At 41.5% G+C, this 22,242-nt stretch overlaps 1 protein-coding gene across 11 annotated transcripts in view; it reads right to left on the reverse strand.

Moving 5' to 3' along the window:
• hdac5 (histone deacetylase 5) overlaps window positions 1–18,517 on the reverse strand; it is a 48,465-nt gene extending 29,948 nt beyond the window's left edge. For 2 of the 11 annotated variants that reach the window (XR_015090092.1, XM_086055304.1), the window contains exon 1: window positions 2,539–3,903. Coding sequence is in view for 9 of the 11 variants with exons in the window: in XM_086055304.1 (XP_085911430.1) it covers window positions 2,539–2,695 (157 nt within the window). In the remaining 2 variants the exon portion in view is untranslated. Of the gene's footprint in view, window positions 1–2,538; window positions 3,904–8,039; window positions 8,211–10,827; window positions 11,008–13,084; window positions 13,266–18,177 lie in introns of those variants that run through there. The other 9 variants (XR_015090093.1, XM_086055305.1, XM_086055311.1 and 6 more) reach the window with 8 other exon arrangements.
• Window positions 18,518–22,242: the final 3,725 nt, after the last annotated feature.

Below are 22,242 nucleotides of genomic sequence, written 5' to 3' on the forward strand. Positions count from 1 at the left end.
TGGGACGTCACTTCACGAACAAAAGGTGCGTTTACGAGCATACATTGCAGTAGTGGCAAGCTCATTACAACCCCTCAGCAGCAACAATCAACAATAAAATGCAAAACGGTTCATTACACCATCATATCTCATTTGTTTCTACAGCCTGGGACATAACTAATCAAATAACATATTAGTTTATAATGAGTTCAAACGGAGAGTGGCGCGGTAAATATTTCCCACATTAGCCACTCCGGAAACGGGCCAATTCGCCCATCAAAATTTGCCCCGGCATCAAAAGCCATGGCTACTAGAGGTGGGCATTCCATCAGATTGACGGAATGGTCCGTTAATCAATTACTTTTTATTGAATTTATTTCCTACTGATTTAAAAAAAAAAAAACACACAAAAAAATGTTTTTCTTTCAACGTGTAAGTGCAGCTGGAGTGGTACATGTGACCTACGTAAAGTATTTTTTAGATTTAATGTCTGATTTATGAAATCTGTGGAAAAAATGAAAGCCAGAACCGCCAACCTATAGAAAATAATTTCCATAACAATTTGTTTGAATTTGCATATTTCAGACATTTTGTCAACAACATTACAGAGGGACAGTTATTGCAGTGTATCATGCCACAGAATAAAAACAATCACGCCTACTGCTCAATTGCACAACATGATCATTACTCTATAACCAGGATCATTAATAAATGATGGCCTCAATTTTTGTTATTGTAATGTATCATATTTATGGCATCAACCTTGTAATGACGGACACTGTAGCAGCCTAAATCAAATTTTTACGAGATTTAAATTTGCATATCATTTGTCCCTGGTTTAATTAGCCTTTAACTGATTCTGTTTTCAACCGTATCCAAGGTGCTGCTGCAGTGTGTCGAAATGCGCCATGCAGTTGGTCAGGGCGCGCTGAAGGCTGACTCTCCCTACAGGGGGCAAAATTATCCAGGTTCTGCCGTGGGGTGTACACATATCGCCCCAGCACTTAAACTTAAATGGTGGGACTGACGGACCTTCATGAAAATAGCGACTGGCCCACCAACGCCTCATTATAACTGCATCCAACCTTCAAGTGCAATATGATGTGTCACCTTCCCAGGGCACTTGACTTAGTACAGCCTCAGAAGCACATTAATGCCCCGGCATTAATTGCACTTCCCCCACTATATAAGAACTTGAGCACCTTTGTTCGCCTAAGTCTCCATGCAATAGTGAAGTGCAGTTGGCTAGCTAATAGCTAGCTAGACCGATATTCCGAAAATTAGAAAAAAAAAACCCGCCTCTTTTGCAGGCCTTGAGTGCTCACACATTATGCAGAAAAAAGTGGAAGAGTGAGGAGGGTGGACAAATATATATATTTTTTTAAAGCCTGACTTGACAGCCAGCGTGTGGACTGGGGCTTTGGCCAGATTTGGCCGCCTTAGAGTGCCTCGTTGTTGCGCTGTCAAAAAAGCCCAGCAACGACCTGGTGGAATATATTCCAGCCACCGCATGCTTTAAGCAGATATATTTTTGCGGCTCAACCATGTAGTTAGTTATATGTGAAGGCATATGAAAGACGTCGGATGACGTTTATCCATTTTTCCAGGCCAAAGTCGAGCTATTTGAATGGCAGTTGAGTGGGATGTGGTCTCAGTGCATGCAGTGGACACGCCCACAGAATCTGGGAGCAGAGACAAGGATTTGATTTGCAAGTTTTTTTAACCATTCAAATTTGACAGTTTTTTTCTAGAATTATTCTCTCTGGTATGTCGAATTTAGAAGGCATATGTCTTTCACTTTGCAGGGAATTAAACTCATTACACTCACTTAAACTAGGACAGGAAACAATACGTTCATGTTCACTACACCTACATAACGGGCCAAGTCATTTTATTTTAGTTTCATTTGTTTTTTAAATAAGTATGATAACAATGTTAAATCATAATTATAATAATTATAATTATTAAACTATATCTTAAAACATTGCCTTCACAGTTAATAAAGGTCTTATGATGGCATCAGTGTGAGTGAGGAACAGATTATTTCAACTTATAATATCTAAAAAAAAAAAATAATAATAATAATAACAACACAAACTGGATGCTGACTTGTATCCTAAATACAATTGTGTTGGACTTTGGAGGTTCTCGTGTACAGTATATTGCTCACAAGACTCTTTTCCTTAAGAACGACTCGTCAGTGTCACAAATCAATATGTCAACCGAGCAGGGGATAAGAGGGAATGTACGGATGTCTTTTTCCAAATATACTTGGCTGTTGGCATCAAACCCCAACTCTAAGCTCCGCTCACCTCACTGCACCTTTGTCGAATGCCAGTCCCTCCTAACCGCCTCCCTTTTTTCCTGTCTTGTCACTCCACAAATACTACCCCAATACAGCTATAAGATACTACTAATCAGAAAGCGTTGTGGAGCAGAACTTGGACCTTTCTGCATGTTCCAAACATCAATACTGTATAAGCGTTTAAGGCTGAGCAACCAAAAGACCTCCAGCAAAGCCCCTTGCCCTCCCCATCTCCATTCCCTGAGATGACTCACCAGCTGTGGGCATGGCAGTGGTGGAGCCCCTGCTGCTGCTGCTCAGGAGCTCCAGAGGCTGTTGGCTGTCTGCGCTGGCAGAAGAAAAACAGGACTCCGTCTCATAAATGGTCTGCAACATGGTGCACAATCCTGACACCGTGGGATGCAACAGCATGCCAAAAGAAGAGAAGTGCTCTATTTTCTCACAAAACGAGTCAAGTCCTTTTCAAGAATACTGCCATGTATTCAAGAAGTGTGGGTTACTCATTTTGGCAGGATATGAGTAATCACTTACAAGCTTTTAAGTTGAAAACTGCTCTCCTAAAGAATTCTCTCAACTCCAAAAATGAAGTGGGAAATTCCATCGAAAAATCCATAGAGTGTTGTTTTATTTTGGAACACTTTCTTGAATTTCAAGCAGCTTATGCCTGCTTTATTCTGGTTTTCGCCTGAAACTGGCGGTGGCCGACAAGATCCTCTTCTGTGATGCAGAGTGTCTTCCCTTTCCCTTGGCTCGGCTGGACATGAGAATGAAAGGAAAAATTGGAAGACGTTACCCTACGAAAGACCAGTTGTAACAGCCTCCTTAGAATAGCCCACGCTGAGTTAGGCTTGTTGTTCCTCTCTCATCTGGAGTCCAGACCCCTGCGGAGCAAGTTGCTTCACATATAATAACGGCTGGTATGTTGTAGGATGTAGTAGCCACTCTTTCCGATTAGAAAGTTTGCCTCCTCCGATGCATCCAATCCAAGTCTTGACCGGACAAAGTGAAGAAAATTGACTATGAGGAAATCATTGAAACGCACTTTGCAAAAAGTTCCAAAATATCCATGGACTGTGAAGTGATGGAAGTTGTGCAGTCGGTTTGCATCAGGATGGACGAGGCGAGAGCCGCAGCTGCCTCTTCGCTACTTCCCGCAGCTAATAACGCCGCGCCAAAACAGATACAAGGAGACGCTGAATTCCCCTGCATCAAAGGATCCTCACGCTGTTCTCCTCCTGTCTGATGAGAGGGAGCGGAGGAGAGGAGGAAGATAAGGAAAGGCGAGGACATAAATAGCTCTGGGAGAGCACTCCCCGAGGTTCCATGCTTCCAAAATTAGAATCAAGTGCTGAGAGAACGATAGAGAGAGGGAAATGGAAGCAAGGAGGGCGGGTGAGGAAGCGAATGACATGAAAAGGAAAAGAAAAACAAGGAAATTTGTGGCGGCAGAAGACGAGCGGCGATGCGATCCTTCCTGAAAAATGAGCAGCCCAGGATCCTTTCCTATCCTCTAATGCCCGGATTTGAAAATTCACAAAAAAAAGGGAAGGCTTTTTCTGCACTGTCTGTCAACCTTCATACACCCACTCGAAATAAGTGCTGGTCACACAGCTGATATTCACTGTCTGACAGTCATTGGTGTGTGTATTAGTGCATTCGAAAGTCGCTGCGTGGCGCTCTCTGAGCTGTTGAACGAAGGGGGGGGGGGGGGGTGGAGGGAGGGCAGAAAGTAGATCACTGGGTGGAGAGGACGTTAAGACGGATAAACAAAGTCCCCAACAGCTTTTGTCCTTTCATGACAAAAAGGGAACACCGTCATCCATTCGAGTCTTTCCTGCGGCTTTCATCCGATGAAGACGAGAGAAGAGGCACTAAGATGGGAGTTGGAGGAGGGTGTGATGGAGGGACTGGAGATGAAAATAGCCTGCCCGAGTGAAGGAGGAGTTAGAGATATAAATAGACAAACAGAGAGAGAGAGAGAGAGAGAGAGAGAAGAAGAGAAAGCAAGAGCGAGAGATAAGCCTCTAGCCTCTGGCGGGTGAGGCGGGCGATGGGATGGAATAAGGATGCACAGCAATGTCATGGTTGTGGACTGCACTTCCCACAATTCACCTGTCAATCAACCGGCGATGCTGGGACTGCGGCAACCTGTTCGTGTTTCATTTCTGTAGGTGGCTGTGACTGTCCAATGGAGCAAGGTGGCATCTGTGTCGTCCTATCTAGCCCTCGACTCGCCACTTGGAGAAAACATTATTTTCGGGCTCTTGTTTTGAGATCACAGATTAGCACAAGTTGCTCCACGGTCTAAGTAGACGTGGTTCTTCTGTCTGCTGCACGTCCTGATCCCACTCGTTCTCCAAAGTGTATTTTCTGCCTTCCGGCGAAGCATCTTTTGCATCAAAAGTGGAATCTCGCTCACTTACTTTGTACAACTCACCACCATGCTTTAACTGCAATCGATTGAGTTTATCCAAATCAGGTGAACAGCTTGTCCATACTTTTTTTAACGACCAAAAGTAATGGGTCAAATTAACAATCATAATCGTTTGGCTGAATTGAAATTCAATCTCAAAGTCTGCAGTTAAAGCACATCTTGTTCAATTCTTTTCAAATCCATTGGGGTGATGTTTAGAGCCCAAAACATATGAGAACTGTGGCTGCGTTTACATGGACACCTTTATTCGGATTAAAAGCCTGATCGGAATAAAAATGCTTCATACAAACACCCCGTTCTGAATATTCTGATCCGATCAAGCCCATTCCGATCAAGATTTTTATTCCGAACGAGAGGGGTGGTTTATGTCGATTGTTAATCCGATCGGTGTGAATGAAAACACTTATTCCGAAGTTTCAGAACAAACCGTCTTTACCGCGCATGTCTGTGGCATGAGTATACGCGTTTCTGTTATTCCAGGAAGCTTGGAGAAGCCGAGCGAGCAAAAGACATGACGGGCGCAAGACTGAACTGGTCATTACACTGAAAAAAAGATCCTTTGGATTTACTTAATTCGAACATGTGCATCGAATTAAAATTGAAAAGAAAAGCTATTTGATTTTCAGTTGCACATGTGGTTTACATGTGAGTAACGTAACGGCGCAAACGTGAAAAATACGCAAAATAATGTTTAATGTTGAAATGGACGGAGGGATTTTTGTTCACACGGAAGTCGCTACAGATTCTTCTTCTTCTACTACAATTTCTGGTATCTTCGATCAATCTGCACGTCAGAATAATTTGTTCCGATCGAAAGGATGATGCATGAACACGCAAGTCCTTATCGGATGAATATTTTTAGTGTCACAAAAATCACATCATAACTGTAATCCGAACTCTGATCGGATTGAAGAACTGTTGCCCATGTAAACATAGCCAATATCCTTCCTTAACCAAGTGTCTAGTCTACTCCTTAATTTTATTTTGGTTGCTGTCATTCACAGAAAATCCCGCTTAACAAACACTGGATGTTGTTTGGAGGCTTCATTCCCTAATTTGCAAGCTTGTCGCTACATGTCATGCAGAGTAGGCTTGGCGTGTGAGAATCACCTATAAAGATATAACCGAATTTTAAGTGGGGCTGCTGATATTGTCTCCTAAATGCAGCATTAATCTTCTTGCAAGTGTCAGCTCTTCTTCTGTGTCGTCATTTTTTTCTTATTCGTTTTGCAAGCTTGCGGGCTTATTGTTTGACTACTTTATCACGTGACCCAGACAAGCAGTTTGAGGTGTACAGAGGCACAGGTGGATGCACCTGATTTTCGAAATAAAAATTGATGATCAATAAAATATTTTTTGTGTGGCCATGTGGTCGGAGACTGCTGCCATTGGGCATACATTTTGTCTAATGAAGAGTAAACTGAAGGCACTAAACCCCCCCAAACCAACAACAGCGTTGGTGAAATCAGAAAACATGAATCAAGATAATTGTGATTATCATTTATTATTTTTTGCCCATTTGACACAGTTTGATGCAGTTAATCGATTAAATGATGTTTAACTAAATAGAGTGTTGAGTTTTATTCACATCAAACAAGTTCAAAACGTCTGCTCAATTAATGTGGTGTGACAAACAATGCTATATTCAAAGCTGTGTATCAGATCTAGATGTAAATAGCTGGACATGAACACTAAAATGTTGGTCTCTTGTCTCATATTCATCTTTTGATGTCAAAACCAAATGTTTACAGTCTGGAGCCAAAAATAAAGAAATTGGCCTCATTGTTTCAATACTATTAGAGGCAAAGTATATTGGTATCTAGCTGCCTGCAAAACATCATAAGGGGAGAAAAGTCATGGAACTGAGTAAGACACATAACCCCAAGTGTTGTTTTCCCCAAATGCGATGACGTGAATTGAAACTGCAAAAAATACGATTGTGTTCAAAAGCAGTATTTTAGAGTGGAGCACCTGGGAGATGCCACCAAGCATCATCGTGAAAGCTGGCTTTTCAAGCAAAAGCTGCACTGCGCACTTTGCTGTCAGTGTGGATATTATTAATTGAAACTACTGGCTGCTATTTATAGTATTTGTTTGTTCCATTCAGCACTTGATTCCAAAGTGAAGCGGCTTCAAGTGCTCCAGTGTTTAAGGAATTGCAATGGAATGAAAATAATATGAAGGCGAATTGTTAGGACTCTTCTAGTTAAGCTCAGGCTGCCTAAACGACTGTTTCCTTTCCAGGAAAGAAAATCTCATTAAAACATTTTCATTAATTCGTCACCTTCATTCCACCTCCCCCTCACCCTCATCATCCTCACCTCCTGTGTAAACAGCTCTGTATGTCCATGGGCAGACTTTGCGTATGCCTCAGTATGACTCACAGGCAGAATGCAAAGACAAAATTCAGATAGTTTCAAAAAAAAACAAAAAAAAAAAACAAGTATCCTTCAGCAACATTATCATTTAGCAATGCAAAATTATTTATTGGCCTTTCCAAGCATCCCTGCAAAAGAAAACGAGTAAGATATCTGACATCTCAGTGGTCTCACATACTAAACACATCTGCTGAAGGTGTGTGTGTACTGCAGTAGTTCAGTGGATGACTCATCTCTGCGTTTCTATTTGAGGCGCATCAACCACTGGAGTCACACTGTGTCTTTGTGTATGTGCATGCGTGCATGTGCTATATCTGTACCCATGACAACCAAATTACAGTCAGTGTGACAAACTGACATCGCTCAGTCGAGGAGGGACTGAGGTGCCTTGGTGACTTCATCACTCTGCATAGTTCAGACTGCAAGAGTTGACTTCAAACATCCACGTTCACGATCACGTGCAAAACCAGCACGCCGATCTCTGCGCTCTGCAGTTTTGCGCCATCGGTTTTGCTAGCAAAGCAACAATGGCTTCAAACGATTCATCGATTATCAAAACACTTGTTGATTAATTTGATGTTTGATCCGTTGTCAATTCAGCGATCAATTGTGACCCCTCTACTACCCTGTACGTTGTAAGGTGTTGTGTACCCCTTCCCATGTCATCCCATGACGTCCCAGTGAGAAAAGACACCAGCCAGGTAGCCACAAAAATCATTTTTCACTATCATTAGTGAATCTATAAGGCAAAGGTCCATTTTCACAAGGACGTTGGGGCCAACAGCAGCAGCAACAACAACAATTACAAAGCCATTATGCAGACCACAGCCAGAAATTGCATTTTGTTCAGTCAACTTTACAGAGTACTAAACTCACCACTGGGGACAAACAAATTTGTTAAACAATTACTCACAGCTGCTATAACGGATCAATGGAAACTTACCGGAGGTGTGTGATGAATTCATGGGGGCTGAATTTGGCCTTTGCTTTCTGATCCTTCAAGTCTGTGCGTGTGTGTTAAAGTGGGTCCTCTGTGTCAGCCATGTGTTGCAGGACAGATGATGGATGGACTGATGAACGGATGAATTACACCTCCTCCTCAGTGTAAACTCTTCTGGAAAAAAAAAAAAAAGAAAGAACATTAAGATATGACTTAAAAACAGGTTTTATACATTTGAAATGGATTTCTGAAGAAGATAAGGCCAATGAGTACAATGTTTTAATGCGCTGTTCTAAACTCAATAAACTAGTTATACCTCAAGTTGCATTTCATTCTGTAAAAAAATAAATAAATAAAAAAAGGTGTCTTTTGAAAGTTGGGGCCCGTTTTTGTGGGGTCACCCTGTACAATTTGGATCTGAAGAAAGAAAATCACAAATGTACAGTAACAGTACTAAATTGTTTATTGGAAGAAATTGTATATGCTTTTTTTTGTGCATGTTTTGTTCAAAGACCAATGATCGCCGATGCTCTCTTGTGTCAGGGCCATGTTACCTTTACCTAGTTTTTTTTTTTGGTGTGATCCAATGTGAACACTTTTATAGGGTCCCGAAAAAGTCAACTAGAAAATTAAAAAGTTAACCAGACGCATAGAGAGACTGTAAACTGTGCAAACTATGCAAATGCAAAATGCAAAGCTAGATAACATTTGAGTAATATTTAGTTAAACAAAGAACAATCTAACTAAAAAAAAAAAAAAAAAACGTTTCTCTTCTGATATGTATTTATTTGTTTGTTTTAATTTTTTAGATGATCGTTACAAACTGGCATTTGCACCTCAAATAGCCCAACAGAGGAACATCAGTTTTGGAACCAATTCCACAGCTCTTTGTATTGGACTGTTCAGTAGTCTGGTGCCACCTGCTGGCCCTATTTGGATTAGCAACAACAACACTTGCAAGAGGGCTCCAAGCAACCGACATAAAGAAAACCCCTTGCAGAAATTAGCATCCTGAGGAATTGTCTCAAATGCATGACAACATACTTTGCGCATGTGTGTGTGTGAGGCTCAGACTAATTAGGTATAATGTGATTTAGAAGAACAACTTAAGATGCATTGCTGACTCAAATGAGCCTAAATGCTTCATATTGTGTGCTCATTAAGTTCAGCCATTCACATACTGCACAAAGCTTACATAGTGTAGCGTAAACCTTTTCAATCAAATGAGCTCAACACGACCTGTATCAAAAACACTGCCTTATTATTATGCCTCAGAGAGGCATTAACGCATTGACCCTACTTTATTGCTGTAACTATAGTTTGAAAAAATGAAACCGGTGGCTAATATATTAACTACCTCAATTAGTTACATGAGAGTGAAAAATATTTGGAACAGCTTTCAGTATGATGCAGTAATGTTCTATAATACTGCAAACTCAGACATGGGCAGTAACTGTTCCTAATACACAGGAGTGCAATAAATAAAACTCCATTCACAAAGCTCAACTTTAGGGACCTCAAATGTTCTAAAAGTATGTTATAGAACGTGTAAAGCATAACATAAGGTATCGCAAGTATCGATACTACATCAACGTATCGATACTTGGTATCGGCCTTAAAATGTATCACGATACATCGTGATATGATATTTTTTCCCAGCCCTACTAATCGATTATCACCTCTGCATGGGATGGAAAAATCTTTTGTCCGCATCCTCACACTCATGCGCTGGCCCTGGGCATGCATTGTGCGAATTAAATCACAACCTAAAGAATCTAAATAGAATCAAATCATGAGGTTATTAACATTGAGCAGCCCGACAATCCATCCAGTTTGAGGAAGTGTCAAAAACAAACACATCTACTAGAGTGTCCTGAATTTGGCTACAATGACTGTGTGGCTCTTTTCCAGCTTCTTAGTTGCGTGTCAGTGCCAAGATAATGGGATGAAACGCCCCACGAGAGAGTGACAGAGAGAGAGAGAGAGAGAGAGAGCAATAGGGATAGCATGAGAATGTGTGTGTGTGTGCGCGTGTGTCACAGAGTGCAGCACTTCAACCTATGGAGCTAACCAGACTAACCTGCTGGCCAACTGCACCAGAGGTCAAAAGGCAAAAAGAGAAAGGGAGACAGAAAATTAAGTATATGGTGCGTTAACACTAGAGTCACGTGTCTGTGTACTTCACTAGAACATGTTCCCAATGTTGCCAAAGAATCAACAAAAATAGAAATCTCTCACTCTCACTCCTCCTCTTCACACCAGCATTTCCTAAAATACCTGGCCCCTCCCATGCAGGAGAGGAGCAGGAAGTGCTGCCTGGCAACCAAAAGAGCTGGCTGCCGTGGTAACGTTTCACCTGAGCATTTCTTGGTTAAACAAACAAGTGCGAGTGAGCAGGACAGAGAAAGGAAAGGACGAGCTGTGAAGTGAAAGCCGCAGCTCGCCTCGGAGGCTTTATTGATCATCTGATGTTTTTCCTGTCCAAACGCCAGAGCTGGGCATTCCGTCCCGGGGGGCGGAACGGTCCGTCGGCCCAAAAATGGGCATCTGTCCAGGACGGAGGACGGGGGAATGACAATTTTTAAAAAAGGTAGGGACTAAGCAAGGGCGGAGGTGGATTTTAGTCCGGCCAACTAATCAATCAAATCAACAATGCTTATTGGCTCCCGCCAGGCGAAGTGGGAAAAAGATTTATTTGTTTTAGGCCCGCCGAATGGGCGGATTTTCGGTGCTTCGCTCCGCGCCGCCAGATTTAATTGAGCATCCACATGTAGCAGCACCGAAACTGCACCTGCGCGATTTCTTTCTCCACACGCGGACTGATGGTGTTCCAGTCGGCGCTCCGGAAGTGGAGGGGAAACCAGCGAGCCAATCAGCAACCCGAAGGGCTGTCCAATGGAAGCGCTCCCTGGACCCAGTGTCTCCGCCCATCCGTTCAGAGACTGACCTCTCTCACGTCCGTTGCATTGAGATCTAAACAATGACCGCTGTTAAATAAAGCAGTTACATTACAACTCACGACTCGCTTACTTCGTCTCCTTACACACATACGTGTGTTGGCAAGCGGTTCGTCAAACCGTGAACCCAGAAGTGGGTGCCCATAAGGTAAGCGGATTTGAATAGTAAATTATCAGACTATTGAGCTTTAAATACACCTCTGCCGTTAGCATCCCTCTTGTTTTGGTGGGTGGGCGCGGACGTAAGCACGGAACCGCTTTAAAAGGACGAGGACGGACGGGGTCAGAGGACGATAATTTTAATGAATAAGGACGGAGGGACGAGGGCAGAAGGGTACCCAGGTAGTGGATGGAGGACTGGCCGTCAAAAAAACGGTCAAGTGCCCAGTTCTGTCAAAACGCACGTTTTAAAGTGTAAAGTTGCATATTCAGCATAAAGTTATTGCATACTTCAAATACATCATCCTGAAGAAAACAACACTCTTGAATTCCTTGATGTCAAAGATCCAACTAGCGACATCATAATATGGGATGTCAGCCCATCACGTGTGATGTCAACGCACCCCATGAGAGCTCATTTCCGCCAGCATCGAAAGATTAAATCTGAGTGTGTGGTTTGCTTTTCCGTGTTTATGGGAAACTTTATAAAAAAATAAATAAAAAAAAGATTGGCTCCGTTTCTGTGAGGCCGAGACCTTTAATTTTATTAACCGTAGGCCTTAAAAGGGTGTTTAAAGAGTGTTTTACTGTTTTTACCTTTTTTTATTATGAACAGTGTAAACATTTCCTTGGACATTTATACGCACTTAAAATGTTGATGTACAGTTAACAAAGGTTTAATGTTGACAACAGTTAGGGATGTATCAAGCCCCAGTACTAAACTGGCCCGGGGATGAATTTTTTAAAACTTGAGTATCGAAAAGCTCCACCCTCTACATTTCTGTTAAACGGTCTTGGAGAAATTATTCCAATTAAATTACGTATTTAGGCTATATGAACCTTATTTTGCATATCCTACCCCTGTGATCTCGTTTCTAAGTAGCAATAACATTAATATACTTATCTAAGCATTATATCAAAATCGGAGGTGAGCTAGCTCGCTCTACTCCAGCGTCATGCATGAGAGGCCAGATATGAACGATATGATATAAATAAAGTATAATATTATATAAAATCGTCTACCCTATAGTTTTTATACTGTCATTTTGAAAATAAGGTTTCGGTTTTGGCCAAGTTAGCGGCTATGAAGGCTCAGAGAAGTGAGGTTTTACTAACGCACACCGACGCAGCCCAAGCTGGCGTACACTGGGTTAGCTTCGATGCTACATAGCTACTATGTAGCATCGGAGCGTTTCACCTTCTAGTGGATTTACATATATATATATACGTACAGTAAGTACGTCACGCACGAATCTCAAACGTTTAGCACACCCCTGCTGACCGCAACATTGGCGCTCCGACAAACAAACATTTAGAAAACGTGCATCTCATCTCACAAAAGTGCTTATTCCTGTTTGGTCAAACCCTTAGGAGAATGACCCTCATATCGAATCTGGACACTGTAAGTTAAAGTGGGTTGTACTGCACAGTCCGTGGAGATATTATGCAACTAATGCGCCTAATGCACCCTTGACCTCTGAGATCTGACTTGTGGGCTTTAAGGGGAAAACAGTACATTATACAGCTGCAAATCCCTCATTCAAAGTCCTTCCAACCAGACGATCAGCAGAGGGATTGAAGCCTCTCTGGGAGGCGCTGACATGGAAGATTTAAACTGCATAGAGTGTTCTGAGAGCCCGTTTATTAATAAGAAGGATGCTCACAACCATGCTCACTATTATAAACTCTACGTCACTTGCCTGCAACAGCTTCCGACTAGTGTTGTGCTCAAGACCAGACTATCCGAGATACCAAAACTTGCCCGAGATCAGAATTGACCAAGAATTTGGGGAGTCGAGACCCAGTCCAGAACAAGACCGAGACAAGTAGAGACCGTGACCTCAAGGCCCCTCAGTCATAACACCACAAAGGTGTCATTGCGGGGTGGTGGGGATTTAGTAATACATGAACTGAAGGTATTTGGTGTTTTACCAAGCGCATCTCTTTATCATCTCATTCATGAAGTCTCAAATGATACAACTTCTGATCTATGGTCATGGACCTGACGCGTCGTGCACCAAAACCGTAGTCGGCGACGGGGTCGCGGTCGTCACGTGCCGAAGCGTAAACGGGGACGGGATCCCCGATGGCCACACCGCCTCTGCTCATATTTCTAGAGAGGAAAACACAGTTGAATAGAATAGTTGAAGTAAAAAATGTTGAATATCTAACCAATGAAAAACGGTTGGTTTTAAAAATGCTTTGAAAGACTTTAATTATTGGTATGGGAAAAGAGCATAGTTTTGAACCTGGATTTAAAAACATTTACACTTTATTGGTACATTTTGAGGCAGCATGGTGATCGACTGTTTAGCACGTCCGCCTCACAGTTCAGAGGTCGTGGGTTCGATCCCGGCTCCGGCCTCCCTGTGTGGAGTTTGCATGTTCTCCCCGCGCCTGCGTGGGTTTTCTCCGGGTCCTCCGGTTGCCTCCCACATTCCAAAAACATGCATGGTAAGTTGATTGGACACTCTAAATTGCCCCTAGGTGTGAGCGTGAGCGTGGATGTTTGTTTGTCTCTGTGTGCCCTGCGATTGGCTGGCAACCAATTCAGGGTGTCCCCCGCCTACTGCCCGAAGACAGCTGGGATAGGCTCCGGCATGCCCGCTTGTGAGGATAAGCGGTATCGATAATGGATGGATGGATGGTACGTTTTGAATCTTTATTAATTAATATTATTCACTCTGACAGCACAACATTTTGGCGCCAAGAAATTTCCAACTATTTTCATGCCACTGAATCCAAAAATGACGTGGCTCTAATTTTTGAGGTATTCAATGCTTTTGTCTCACAGAAAAGCTAAAACTACATACATTTTGACATTGGTATTCACTTTATGCTACAACTTTGAGGCTGTCTGTGTTTTCAAGCATGTGCATACAGTATTCTTTCATTTTTGATGCAGTATCATGAAAGACAGAAAGCGTTATCACAGAGAGCCTTCTATATGCAAACCATGTTTCGGGTGAAAGCAAAAAAATAGATAAATAAATAAATTTTAAAAAATCGGAAAACTTGGCAATATTAGCAGTACACAACAAGCTTGTTTCACTTTTATTAATATCCCAAAAGGAATTATAAATCAATTCATTGTAATAAATATCAATATCGCTAAAACTAGAGATAATTCAAAGAAATGCCCAGAATTACTCAGAAACCGTTAAATTGTCTTTGGCACGTGAAAAAAAAATAAAATAAAATTGTGTGACAGTGTGATAAAGGATGCCAGCAAATTTTATGGTATTTATTTTAAGACCATCTGGTCCTTTAGTGAGAGATTGATACATGTGGCCTTGTCTGATATAGTACACCCTAAAACGACTCAGTCTTAGATGACACGTGACATAAATGTAGACGTGTTATTGCTAAAGGCAAGAGGACTGCATGCATCGGAATTTTCATCATTCTTGACTAAGATGACTTCAAAAGGAAAAAAAAATAATGAAAAGGACATGATGACTGGTATAAGTTAGACCAACACCATCAAATGTGAACAGAGGCTACATTTACATGGACAACATTTCTTTAATCCGATCAGGACTAGGATTAAAATTACGATCGGATGCACTGTTTTCATGGACACTAAAAATATTGATCCAATTAGGACTTGCGTGTTCATGCATCACACTTTCCGTGGGAGCAAATTATTTTGACATGCACAGATTGGACGAATATACCGTAAGTAGTAGAAGAAGCCGTAGTAGCAACTTTCGTGTCAACAAAACATCGCTCTGTCTATTTCTACTCTAAACATGAACATTATTTCACTTTTTTTTGCCGTTTGATGTCGAGTTAACACTTCCTAATGCTGCTGCAAATGTACCAGTTCATTCTAGCGCCTGCGATGTCTTTCGCTTTCTCTGCTTCTACTAGGACAGAAACGCGTATGCGCCGTAAAGACGGTTTGTTCCAAAATTTCGGAATAAGTGTTTTCATGAGCGCCGATCTAGTTATCAATCGACATGCTCCACCCCTCTCGTTCGGAATAAAATCTTGTTTGGAATGGGCATGATCGGATCAGAATATTCTGAATGGGGCACTACCCACAATGCTTCTGTTTCTATCACGAATGACACGGTTTATTACTACTGCTAAGATTTACAGCCTGAGGGAGATGGGCTGGACGAGGCAGTTTCAAGAGAAAAACAAAGCTCCAACTAAATAAATATGTAAATAAACGACTCGTCGACTGTCGTAGTGACTAGTCGACTAATCTTGGCAGCCTTACCGCCGAGTAAACAAACACTAACAAATTAAGAAAATGTCATCAACCTGCACCTAGAAATCTCATAAACAGTTTATAAGACCTTACCACAAGGTTAAAAGCACAGAATTGTCCAAAAAGGTACATTTAAATTTTCAAATACTTTGTCCATACTGTGCTCGGAGTAGCATCTGAAGCACATGGTTACCATAACCATTTAAGAGTACTCGTCACAGCCAAATAAAATAAAATACACAGTATGAGGTTTATCATCCTCACTCAACACGAGGGTTGTGAAATACTGATAAAAAGTGATTACAGTATTTACTTCCTTTACTGACTGCTTCAAGTCAGTAAAGGCTTCAAGGACATGCTGGCTACTTATTATTGTAACTGTAACTTCCTCCTCCAATTGTCCCATGTAACATATCAACAGGAGTTACAGCAGTAATTATGCATGTAATGTAAGATTACCGGTAATTGTCAAGTTAACCTGCATTCAATCGTCATGACCTCATTCTTAAAAATGTCATTTTGCCACCTGTGCAACTCTCGAGAGACTTGAGCCCGATGAGCATCAGAAGGTTTAATTCCTCTACCGTTTTTATTTTCTTTCTTAGGCTCTTTTGTGATACCACCACAGAAGCTTGCCAGTGATGGTAAAGATTTAAATGTGATGATGTGTTTGTTGGTTTGTCTCTTTCTCTGTCCAAAACTGATCACAGTTGAACAGAATAACAAATGTATGTTCTAAAATCAGATTAGAGACCCTGTTCCCGTTGTTTGAGTGGCTTCCCACAAGGCGCAGGCTGCAAAGTGGCTTGTAGGACGCTAAAGACGGAAGACGGAAGACATTTGTTCCATCAGTGATTCCTCTGCTGAACTCGGGTCCTTCCCTGCTCCAGCGTGGTGTCATTGCAGCGCTTCAAACATGACTTATGTTTAGATATTATGTGCATTATTTATTGGTGACTGTAACTCTACTACTCTCTGTGACTTTTAATTGCCCTCTGGGGATAAATAATGTCATCGGTTGATTGAACGACAACTACAGAAGCGGAAATGGAACGTATGCCCGTTTTTTGCTGAGTAGTACCAACTCGGCTTGCCACGGCTCCACTTGCTATTAATTTCATTCCGTCTGATGTGTTCAATGTGGATTGGTTCTCACAGGTTTCTCGGCACTGCCAAACATCACGATTGAGACCCAATGTTGAGAACATGTTATAGTGCTTTTTGCATTTTACTTCAACTTATAAACTGACTTGACTTCAGAGAAAAGAAATGTAAGACTCTCATGTAAGGCAGAGCATCTTGTTTTTACGATGATGATGGGATATGTATCTCGATATATTTTAAAGTGGAACTTTTCAATTATGTTTGACGCCATGCACTTGAATCACCTGAATCAAAACCGATTTTCTGATTCAAATAGTTTTTTGTTACACACCGACTGCTAACTCATTAACTGCCAGACGTTTTTAACTAAGGTTTGAAAAAAAAATTGATAAAAAAAATATAAATAAATTGCTGGGATTGAATGGCTCGACTGTGAAAAGACAAATAAACATGTCAATGGCAGTGAATGAGTTAACATGTTTCCAAAACCTTTGCATATACGGTTAATATAGGTTTTATAATTATAATGCCAACAATTTGACAACGGAATAGATATCCATCCATTTATTGTATAACGCTTGTTCTCATTAGGATCGGAGGTGATTTGAAGCGTGCCTCAGTAGACTCTTGAGAAAGAGTTGGACTGGTTGCCAGCCACTTGCAGGGGACGTACAGACAAACAACCATTCACACCTACTATTAATTCAGCAGCTAATACTACAGCATCTTCATTCAAAATCGAATGAGCCCATTTCTAAAATGTAGGAGAAAGCCGGCCAGAGTACCAAGAGAAACCCCAGGCAAGCACGGGCTAAGATGCAAACTCAACACAGGAAGGCCGGAGCAAAGATTAAAGCCCTGAACCTCATAACAGTGAGGCAGACATGCAAACCAAAAGGCCAAATTAAAAAAAGACAAATGGCATCTCCCCCACTCCCCCAAGTAAAAAATATTTTCTGAAACCTGACCCTGTCTTTTTTACAGAATCACTCATAGGTAAAGAAAGAAGTCAATCGGTAGAATGCATCAAAAAAAAAAAAAAAAAAAAAATTCAGAGGGATTTTTTTTCTTCATGTCTACACCAACAGTATTATCAAGATTGCGTGAATAAAGAATTGGCCAGCTGTGGCAATTAAGTCCCTTCAGTCACATAATGTATTATATTATATCAGAACATCAAAGTACACGGTTCTCAAATGGCTTACGTAAATAAATAAGATAATAGCGCGCTAATACTCGTGTCATCCAAAGTCGTTTAGTGAGGTTATTGAGCAGGATGTTGTTGAGTGGTAGCTGTTAGCTTAAGGCGTGTACTGGAGAAGACCGACTGTTGGTTGCCTACTTCAGGCTGACAACTTCAAGTTGTGCCCTGGCTCGTTAGCTGCAAGCTGTCACTTCAACGCAAACTCAATAAACGGCTAGAGGGCCAACGCGTGTAGATGTTATGTGGGAGAAAGTAGCTACGATGTGTTGCTGTTGTTGTTGTTGTTGTTTTATGATGCGTGTGTTTTATCAGTCAGTATCAGTTTTGTGTCCTTTAGCTAGCCATAGCAGAGTGTTTGCAAGTTAGCCAAGTGTGGTTAACGGCTGAGCAAACGCAACAATTCACTAGACAATTAGGCAATGAAAGGAAGCTAGCGGGACAGTCACGAATGAAACACATGCACACGCACGAACTGGCTTTCTCTCAGTGCACGGTTACCGTGGATGTCGGAGGGTCCTCCTGGAACGTGTACTAGTGCGGAGGTGTCTTCCTCCCGGCTCCGACTCCCATCGCGGCTCGCAACGTCTCCACGCAAAGCAACAACGGTCGGAACGTGAAATTTCCACAACCTGGACGCGACTCACCTCCTACGGTTTCACCACCTCCATATTTACAGTCCTCCTCGCTAACGTTCCCCCGTCCCTTCTACTCTTCGCCGCCACCACCAACAACAACATTATTGACGTCCTCCTCTTACCACGTGACCAGTCTGCTGAGGCTAAAAATAGACCCCGTAGAAACCAATGGAAACCGATAGACAGAATGGCAGACAGACAGGATCGAGACCAGCAGAGCTACGTTGAAGTTAATCTTAAATGCTTCACCCAACTACTCCCTACTTATTATTGTATAAACAAAGTAGTTGTTGACAATTTACTGGTAGTGGCGTCGCTAGGCCTACCTCAGGGGAGACCCCACGCACCTCCACCCCTCCATATTTTGTAAAGCTCCACTTTAGGCCAGATAAAGAATAAAGACAAAAAGGTTCATCCCGCATCTATGTGCGCGAAAACCTTCACTGTCATTTTAACTACAGTATATTCGTTTTTGTTGTTGTTGTTTTTGCAGTCTTGCAACAATGCCTGCATAGGAATAATAACTGGAATTAAAATACCGTCATTTGATTTTGTGGGGCTCATTCATGTAATACCAACATCAGGGTTGTATACTTCAGTATTTAAAGAATAAGGCAACCCAAAAATGATCTACACAATATTATGGTCTTTGAGCCTCCTCTAATCTAAACACAGCAATGCGATTAAGATTGTAATTTGTGGAATATGAGTTATGCAGCAAAATCCACCTGTTTTTAGCCATCTCAGTGGGCGGCCATTTTGTCACAACTGTCGACTGCTAATGACATCACAGTTACTCAGGGCTCAAGTAACAACCAATCACGGCTCACCTGTTTTCTTCTTGCTAATTAAAATAGAATAAAAAATAAAAAATAAGAAATCAAGTGTCGATAAATTTAAAATTTCCAGCAAGACTTTCAAAACCCTAAAAAAAGGCACTCAACATGTTCAAAGCGTCATATTTTTTGTGTAAAAAAAAATTAGTAATTATAATAATCATCAATTGGGATTCTGGGATGCTTGAAGTTAAATCATAAAAACTCTACAACTGTCGAAATATTTATTGACCTAACTGTACAGACAGCTGAGTCCTGTGACCTTTACTCCCACGTAGAGAAAGAAAGACAAGAAAATGAGAAATGATGACTCAATTTATGCTTTTCATATTTTCATAGACTGGGATGATTGAGGAAGTTAGTTACACGGGCAATAGAAAATGAAAGTGAAAAGAAAAAAATATGAAGAAAGACATAGAGAAGAAGGACTTGCAAAGGAAGATCGAGGGGAGAAAAGCACCAGAAAGTGAGACAGAAGAGACCGCAAGTGAGCCATAGAGATGGAAGGCTGGTGAGAAATGATGGATGTTGAAGAGTGTAGAAGAACTGCAGTAGAAGAGAGGGAGATCAAGAACAGAGAGCGCTGTGGAGGTGGAATAAAAGGAAGGAGAGCGCAAAGGAGACAGAAATAGAGAGAGAGAAGGAAAGAGCTATTCTGGTAATGATGTTGTTGCCATGGAGATGCTTTTCCCCAGTCAGACTACTCCACAGGTGCCTTGTGGGGATTTTTTTTTTTAAAGGACATCACTGATTGGTGGTGATCTGTAGAATACAGGGCTATTGATTGGTTGTCTGAAGTGAAGGGCAAAGGTCATCCCTTGCATGCCCATTACCCTTCAAATGTGCTTGCCTTCTGGTGACACCTCAATGTGTAACAGTAGAGAAACAAATGACAGAAATGGAAATGGCATTTTGGCTACCTATCTAGCTAGCTGTGTGTTGTATATAATACATTTCTCAATTCGTGTATAAAAGGTCCCCTATTCAACAACAAACGGTTTGAAGCAAGCTACAAAATTGTTACAAACTGTGATTTTTTTCCCCTCCCTCTAGCGCAAACACCCTGTTGCACAAAATTACCATTCAAGGATGGCACAAAACGGCTGAACAGCAAACCAATATTAAGTGCAATAACTCTTTTTTCTATATTTGTCCTACATGCCATTTCAAATACCCTAAAATGGGCTAACTCATGTTGTACTATAGAGCAGTCCGAGAAACTAAGCCATGTATCTCATGGTGAAGAGTGACATTACAACTTAAAATGTGTACAGGGCAGCCCTGCTATTCGCAGCGGACAGGGCTGGGCCGCGAATAGTCACAAGCATATAATTGACGCCCATTGAAATGCATTGGAAAAATGATATTATTATTATTATTATTATTATTATTATCCATCCATCCATCCATTATCTGTACCGCTTCTCCTCACAAGGGTCGCGGGGCGTGCTGGAGCCTATCCTAGCTGTCTTTGGGCAGTAGGCGGGGGACACCCTGAACTGGTTGCCAGCCAATCGCAGGGCACACAGAGACAAACATCCGCACTCACAATCACACCTAGGGGCAATTTAGAGTATCCAATGAACTTACCATGCATGTTTTTGGAATGTGGGAGGAAACCGGAGTGCCCGGAGAAAACCCACGCAGGCACGGGGAGAACATGCAAACTCCACACAGGGAGGCCGGAGCCGGGATCGAACCCACGACCTCTGAACTGTGAGGCGGACGTGCTAACCAGTCGACCACCGTGCCGCCTATTATTATTATTATTATTATTATTAATATTAACAACAATAATTATTTTTGTAAACACAAAATATTCTACAGAAAAGGCTGATAAATCTCTAATTTCCACCAAAACGCAGATTTGATACCCCCAAAAAACCAACACGGAGAAAAAAAACAAACAAACATATTTTAAAAATATAGAAACAAAATATTGGATTTTTTTTTTTACGAATGGTGGCAAGGATCCATTGTAGGAAGCCTGTTTGTAATGTCAACCCACACTCCAATTTTTTCTTTTTCTTTTCTAGAATTAATCAAGGGGCCACTCAGAGTGTAGTTGAGGCTGCATTTGGCCCATGCAGCTGCCAGTTGCTTAAAATATTCAGTTTCGTGTGAAAAATTCTTTGAGCCCTCTGGGCCAGTCATTGATAGTTTGTTACTTGAATTTAACAATTCCCCTTTGCTTTAGAATTGACTCTCACTATTAAAAAGATACTGAATACTAATGCTTGAGAAAAAACACCAACCATCCATCAACAAATGTGATGATCATGATAAACACATTTACAGATCATTTGCGCATACAATGTGTTTGCACATTTACCACAGTAAGTGAGTAGTCATAACATCTGCTAATTTAGTAACAGAAGCATCATCATTCCAATCCACTCAGGTGAAAATATATCCAGTCATACTGCAGACACTGTAGGTCCTCATTATTGCACTGCAAAGATGTTGGTGGGAAAATGGGTCCATTGGTGCCATTCGGAGTTATTAGACAATAAAGGAGATAAGGGAAAGATATACACACGCGTACACACACAGCACACATTGCAAAGAAAGAGCATTGGGAGCTGTGATGAGTCAGATCTCCGAGTCACAGGAGAAATAAAAAATGTCAGCCAGAAAAGCAGTATAGACACATGAGCAGACACGACTGTGGGTACCATTTTCAGACTTTACTCAAGATAGCCTTGATAAGCTCTGTCGAACTTGTACATTGAGGCACATGTGTGTGGGAGGCTTGTCCCCCCCACCCCCCGGCTGTATACAGTAGTCCTAAATCATTACATGTACAAACTAAACTAATATTTCAAAAGAAGCATATAATTGAGGGGGGATGCTTCTTAAAAAAAAAAGTTGTAATATGTTTCATACGCCCATCGTACTCAAAAGACGTAGTTCTGATCAAACTTCTGATTGTCAAGTACTGTTCCTTGCGCCTTTGCAGCAACAATGTCTAAATTATATGACTGCAGCGCCGTCTACGGGAGAAAAGGGGGTACTGTCAGCTTGAGTCACCCAATAACAAGTGTGTGCAGTTGCAAGTAAACAAAAAAAAAACACTTTGGTAGGCTGTGCTC

This window comes from Filicampus tigris, chromosome 16 (genome assembly GCF_054856515.1).
Source record: "Filicampus tigris isolate MCC_2025a chromosome 16, RoL_Ftig_1.0, whole genome shotgun sequence".
Taxonomy (NCBI): domain Eukaryota; kingdom Metazoa; phylum Chordata; class Actinopteri; order Syngnathiformes; family Syngnathidae; genus Filicampus; species Filicampus tigris.